General features: G+C 37.6%; 1 protein-coding gene across 1 annotated transcript; it reads right to left on the reverse strand.

Moving 5' to 3' along the window:
• Nucleotides 1-216: 216 nt before the first annotated feature.
• Nucleotides 217-6,530, reverse strand: LOC137274379 (UPF0547 protein C16orf87 homolog). The gene is made up of 5 exons (XM_067807534.1): nucleotides 6,338-6,530; nucleotides 4,113-4,218; nucleotides 3,758-3,906; nucleotides 2,910-2,991; nucleotides 217-2,024 (listed from the first exon to the last, which is right to left on the reverse strand). The coding sequence occupies exons 1-5, from the start codon at nucleotides 6,395-6,397 to the stop codon at nucleotides 1,900-1,902; spliced, it is 522 nt and encodes a 173-aa protein (XP_067663635.1). The 5' UTR covers nucleotides 6,398-6,530; the 3' UTR covers nucleotides 217-1,899.
• Between the last annotated feature and the right edge of the window lie 224 nt (nucleotides 6,531-6,754).

Consider the following 6,754-nt stretch of genomic DNA (forward strand, 5'->3'; position numbering starts at 1 on the left):
CCTACCAGCCATATTTTGTACGCTTTTGTATCATTAAATAACACTATACGTCCACATAACAGATTGTATACACAACTTTTAGTATTGAACATCATTGAAAAAATCCTTGTGTGTCCTTCCAAAAGTGTTTATCAATGCCACCAACATGTGTACATGAGTCCTACCAATATATTCTGATTGCTGACCATGCCACTGACAAACTGCCGGAAACTGTCCCTCAAACAAATGTTTATTGAAAAATACATTTCTGTCCCTGGTATAAGCAGCTTGCGTAAAAGAGCCAAGTATGTGTGTTGTACATATTGACATGCACTATTATTATTGTGCATTTGGGAGACATGCCGATTGGAGCCAGATTATATTCCTTATAAGGTTGTACACTTTACACCTCAAAATACACTATTAGCCACCATGAGTACACTTTGAAGGCAAGAGGGATAGGCAGGTGTGTGCAAGGATAGGAGTTATCACATAAGGTGTTCTATATGCAAGGATAGGAGTTATCACATAAGGGATTCTATATGCAAGGATAGGAGTTATCACATTGGGTGTTCTGTTTTCACGTTCAGGTCTAGTACCCACTAACATGAAGAAAGGTTTTCTCTATGTGAGAAGTAGTGAAGTCATGGCTCACAGACACACAACAAACAAGAGAGCTGGACAATATATCTTTAGTGACCAATCATCCATACCACAATGAGTTATATTAATGATTTTTCTTTTAGACAGACATCAATGAACCCAAGACAATGTTCTCATCAAACACAAAATAAGATAAAAGTAGAATACGACATAAAATACACATCTAATTTACAAGGCCACAACACCACAGACATTCTTTCAGTTCTTTCTACCTGGAAGTCAAACAATTCAAAACGTCATTATTTTGGGGCACACCATTATTTTTCAAGACAGTTGTGTTCTCTGATGCAAGTTGATGGTTATCATCCATGTATTATAAGACTCTTTAGAATCTGTTGTCAAAATTCAAGAATGTCATGTGCTTCAGGGGAACATATACAAATTTCTCCTTTCTTTGGAAAATCATCATATACTCAACAAGAAAGTGAAGGACCATCCCAGTTATCAACATTTTAGTATCTAACAGTTCATGTTATGATCCACACAATAAATACTGAATCTTGGTGTGGCCTTTAACTTGTTTGTTGAGTATTAACTGTAAATGCAGACTTACTCAATGTATTCTCATGAGGAACTGTCTTGGATGACTGAACATTCTAAGTGGTACATCAAGTTGAATATTTTAAACACCAATGCAGTTAAGTCCTCACAGGCCAGCACAGAGACACAAATACTCATATATTTAAATACAAATACATTGGGATATATATCACACAATATTCAATGCTTCACTTTCAACCAGATATTGTCTTGGTGATATAAATTTGACTTTGTAAAGTACAAAAACATGAATAAAGTCAACATATATTGTACACAAATGATGGTTTGGGTCCAGTCATTTATTACTCGTGGGTGGTGGGTCAGGGACATTTGATGCACTGAATATAATGAAAATACATTCCTCCCCTAAAGCTTTACAATTTTGGACAGTCCTTCCATTTCTCCACATGTCCTATGACCCTCTCAGTAAAGACAAACTGCATATTTACTTTATAGACTTTATCATAAAATGTCTAGTTAAACATTCCTACCAAAAACAACATATTTTTGCTGACCCTCCCATAGAGACTGTCACAGTTTGCTGGCACAGACCTCACCCAAATTCCCTCTGACATCTCAAGTCCTGCTCCCCTTCCCCCTCCACCCAATTAATGACCAGTCCCTCATATTTACTGATCCTATCATACTGACTGACATGTCCCTTCACAATGACAATGTACGAAAATGCAACATAGAAAAGAGGAAGTCAAGCAGCCGCTATGGTGGCTTGAAGTTCTGTGTGACCATCTTTCGGTTCAGTTCAGCCAGAATGACCGAGTACTGCAGCGCCTTCTCTGGGGGCAAGCTGGAAAACAGATCTTCTTCCTGGGACGTCCGTTGTTCTTATGGAGAGAGAGAAAACAAATATTTTACTTGTTATTTGTGGTGAGGATGAAACGGCAAAATCATATCATTTTCCACTATCACTGTCCTTCATGGAGATAATGGTGTCAATAATGAAGTCTAGGGCAGATAATCCAGTGATTGATCTCATAAGCATCGATTTTCACAAATGAAATACAATGGCACACTTTAACCAATTCAGGGAGCCTGGTGACACAATCCTGTTAGTTGCCTGTTGCAACCATAGGTTACAGCTTACCAACCATAACGAAGATCTTCATGATTCTATATTAAAGGAAAGGAGCTAATTACATTCATCATAGAGGGGAAAGCTAGAGGGAAAGTAGAGGGAACTACTTCGCTCTTGGTTCAGTCAGAAAGAAAACTTTATTTTAGCAGTCTGTTCTCTCAGCACCTCTCGTCAGTGCAACAAGAACTAAAAGGTATATGGGTCTTTATGGACACCTTTACATTACAAATATTTACCTTAGTATTCATGCTTAATTCCAACAACTAACTTAGACGTACCATTAAAGACAACTACTTCAGCCAAAGAGAAACACTGCAGCTATCTGTGTTTTAGCCTACACCTGGAGCCAATCTGCCAACTGGCACGCATCTATTTGAAACATTTGCCCGTGCTTTTCAAAGTGTGTCAGTTCACAGACAATCATCTACGAACATATGCTATTTTCTCAACCCATGAAGGCACAGCATATACAAATATTATCCCAAATGTATGGGTAACTTCTGCATTTAAGTGGCATAAAGTAACCACTGAAATTTGTGGAAAATGCCTCAACACAGATTCTAGAACATGGCAACATGACTTGTAACTAATGTAAGCAATGAGAAAAGTTATTCCAAACTGTCCTCACACTTACCCTTGGGCTTTTCCTCAGATTTTGACCTGTTCAGAGACCCTTTAGGCCTTCCCCTTTTCTTCTTAGGACTCTCAGGCCCAGGCTAGAAACAAAAAGACATATTTTGAAAAACAAACACTTAAGGGTAATCATCAGTAATTTAGTAGAAAATCAAAACCTTTGAATAAGTGCATGTCAGTTCACCGATAATATGGTGATATTGTTCATGATTCATTTGGTAATGGTACATTCATAACCAATGTCAGTGATTGAAAATTTTAGCATCAACACCTTGATGATAAACAATATCACATCAATGGACATGAATTCTCAGCTGCTGGTTAATTCGAGGATTCAAGCAATGTTTTATCTATTTTATGTTGTCAAACACTGGGTTTAAATCACTTGACTTGAATGATACAACCACAGACACATGTAAGTGTGCAGATAGCTATTTTAACATCATACTTTGACTGGACACCCCTGACATCAGCAAATATTATAGAGTGAGTGAGTTCACCAGTTATATCATGCATGTCACCAAACATGGAAAGAAAGGTCGAAGGGATGCAGGCCACAGAAGTTCACCACTTATATAAAAGCCACAAGCATGGATATGGAGCTGAAAAACCCTTAAACATAACCAGGTATCTGAAACTTACACAATCAGGATTGTCATGTAAGAAAGTGATATAACCTGTGGATACAGGACAAGCCATGACCTGAGTACATTGTATCACTATGAAGTAAATGCTGCAGGCTTTTGTGTTACAGGCCACATCAATACATGATGCTACTGCAACATTCATTATGGAACAATGAATAAAATGCCATGATGGTTTACCAAATTCACAACAGAGGCTACTGACCTCTGGTTTACTGGCTTCTGGTTTCTTGACCTTCTTGTTGCTATACTCCAGTTCCAGTGGATTGAAGAAATCAGGACGGACTCGTTTTGTTCGAACCGTTCGTCTCCGCATCGGTTCTTGCTCTCCATTGCCATTGTTCCCATCCCCATCTGGAAACCACAGACATAATCGTTAATAATATATGCAATAGACTATGCCTGAATATCATGATGATATGACAAACAGAAAACCTCTTTCTCGTTCCACAATTTCCCCCTGATTGACAAATATTTCTATTAAAATATTGAATACATCTTGGAAATATTCTTAAGGTGAAAATATCTAGAAGTTAAAAAGTGTAACCATGGTTACTTACTAGTGGGAGCTGTCTTTCCATCTGGTGACTTCTGAGACTGGGAAGATGCCCGTCCTCGTGTCGGGAACTGGTGCCCACAGGAACAGCCCTTGCATGCCACTGGCACCTGTAACCATGGTAACAAGACAGATATTAATAGAAACCAACCACGGATTTACAGGATGTGAATTCCTGCATCTTATACTCATAAAAATTGACAAAGGATGCAATGAAATTTTTAACACATCCAAAGGAATGCAGAAAAAGTTCAAATACATTTTGTAAAAATTCCAATCAAGTAACAAAAAGTTATCACTGAATTTGCTATGGGTATCATTTACAGTTTTATTACTGTAACGAATAATGTGATGATCAGGATACACAATACAATAACAGTATTAATACTAATACTTAAATGTCTGTGACCCCAATGTTGTTGTTCAGGACCCCTGAAACTTTCGGATATCAGTCCCCAGGACCCTTAAGATAAGTTAAATACACGATTCAAGGTAAATCATAAGAAACCAACAGAGTGCATATCAGTAGTCCATGGCTATGCAAATTCTGACAGGCTATGACATGAATAATTAAACTTTATTAATAGTCTGTGATCCTTAATTTGAAGGATCAGAAAGAAGTAATGATGAGTAAGTGAGTTTTGGTTTACATCACTTTTTGCAATATTCCAGCAACATCACAGTGGGAAACACCAGGAACAGGCTTCATACATCGCATCCATGGTGGGGGAACTGAGGGAACTGAGGGACCTTCGCGTGACAAGCCAATGCTTTAACTACCAGGCTACCTCAGATAGATGTAAGAAGTGTGACAGTATACACTGTAGCAGGGATCACTTTAGACAGGGATTTGAGGATTACCACCCATTGAAATACCAAAATATCCCAATAAAATTTTAACATGGGAAGAAATTCACATTTTTTACTTTCCCTGTTGTAGAGAACATTTGCTTACACAATGAACATTGTTCAGTGTACAAATTGAGCAATGGGCATCATGACATTGCTATATCCTAACAGCACAGTGCAATGCATGTGCTAAAGTGTGTCAGTTGTTTCTATGCTAGTCATGTCATTTTCTGCAAATACTTATTCTGATGACAAAATTGATACAAACTGTAATAAACATGATATTGAGTGTATTGAGGAAAATGTTGATTTTCCCCGTGACTGATTGTCCCTTAAGACACAGGATATAATTTCAATGTACATATAAGTTTTAAATTTACTTGAAATAAACAGAAACTGCTGATTATATTCTTAAATGACATTGTCAAGTTCACAGGACAACATGTGATCAGTATTATCGTATGTTGGAGACTCAATTACGGATGCAACAAAATTGTGGTCTGCAAACTAGACATGTCAGAACCACTTTCAGCTACATTAGGTAAAATGGCAAACCTGTCTCAACTAACTTACTAACCTTCAAAACATTTCAGTCAACATCTTAACAAAACCACACATTTTGTATCTAAAACAATACACGTTTCATAAACATTAGAGTTACCATACTTGTTATCTTACAATGCCTTTGGGCTGCAGTTGCACCAATAATTGCACTAACAAGCAGAAATCTGGTCATGTTGCTATGCAAAAAATAGTTTTAGTTTAACTTTTCCAAGGTATTAATACACAATAACTCAATCAATTACATTAATGTTGGAGTCAAAAAAACTATGTTCAGGAAATTCTTCCAAACATTAACTAATATTTGGCAAAGATTAATATCCTCCTTTCAGAATCTCCATTTTGCCCAAATCTTTTTATAATGAGACATGCATCACAAATAGTTACTCTATTTCCGGATACTAAACGAACAACTCGCTGCTTGGCCTGATTAGGGTGCTGAAATCTGCTCATGTTTTAATTACTTTGGACTATTAATTTAGAAAAACAGCATATTGTTCACATAAAACAAACACACAGAGAAAACATTTGGTGCGATTGCAGGATATGTTCGTCACCCCTACAAGGCTACTTTGTGACTGTTTGACCATGTATACGAATATTCCTTTCCTTTAATATTCAGGATTAGGTCAGAGTTTGGGGTAGCCTTTCTTTCCTTTTCTGAACTGGCGAATATGTCGAATATATCCCAAAGCGGCTGCAAGCATTAATGACGCTGATCTAAGACCCACAGTTTTGCAAACTTGCAACTTGCCCTTTATGAACCTGTAAATTTTAACAATATTCAATAAAATAATGCAGATCGTTCAATTTGTGTACCTGTTGCTGGCATACTGGGCACTTTTTGACTACCGTCCTGTCGAATTTCTTTCGTACCATCTACCGATAAACAAATCCGCTCATTTGCTGAGCATTTTGCAACTGAGAAACTTGCAAATTTGCTGTACAAGTCGGGGCAACTGCTGTAACAGGTCAACTTGACCCGCTTTGAAGAGCACTTGTCGTTTGCGCCATCTGTAAATATGTAAGACAGGGGGAGATAAGTCTAAAGAAGCACGTATAAAATAGTGTCAAAGTGACCGTTCGGACCGCCTGTATGTGAGTGTCGCTGTGAAACTAAGCATGAATATTGACAGCTGACAAAGCACATATTTGTACTACTAAAGTTTGCTGTAGTCTGTCAGTCTTATATCTGGCTCCTGCTTTTAGCGATATAGTTCGCCCGCGTATAGATGC

Source organism: Haliotis asinina, chromosome 2 (genome assembly GCF_037392515.1).
Source record: "Haliotis asinina isolate JCU_RB_2024 chromosome 2, JCU_Hal_asi_v2, whole genome shotgun sequence".
Classification (NCBI taxonomy): Eukaryota; Metazoa; Mollusca; class Gastropoda; order Lepetellida; family Haliotidae; genus Haliotis; species Haliotis asinina.

Excerpts from the sequence above, each read along its gene's own strand:
- LOC137274379 (XM_067807534.1), bottom strand. The coding sequence starts at position 6,397 with ATGGTACGAAAGAAATTCGACAGGACGGTAGTCAAAAAGTGCCCAGTA. Across the intron at positions 4,219-6,337 it reads GCCCAGTATGCCAGCAACAG|GTGCCAGTGGCATGCAAGGG; the intron begins GTACACAAATTG and ends CCATGGTTACAG. Across the intron at positions 2,025-2,909 it reads ATCTGAGGAAAAGCCCAAGG|AACAACGGACGTCCCAGGAA; the intron begins GTAAGTGTGAGG and ends TCTCTCCATAAG.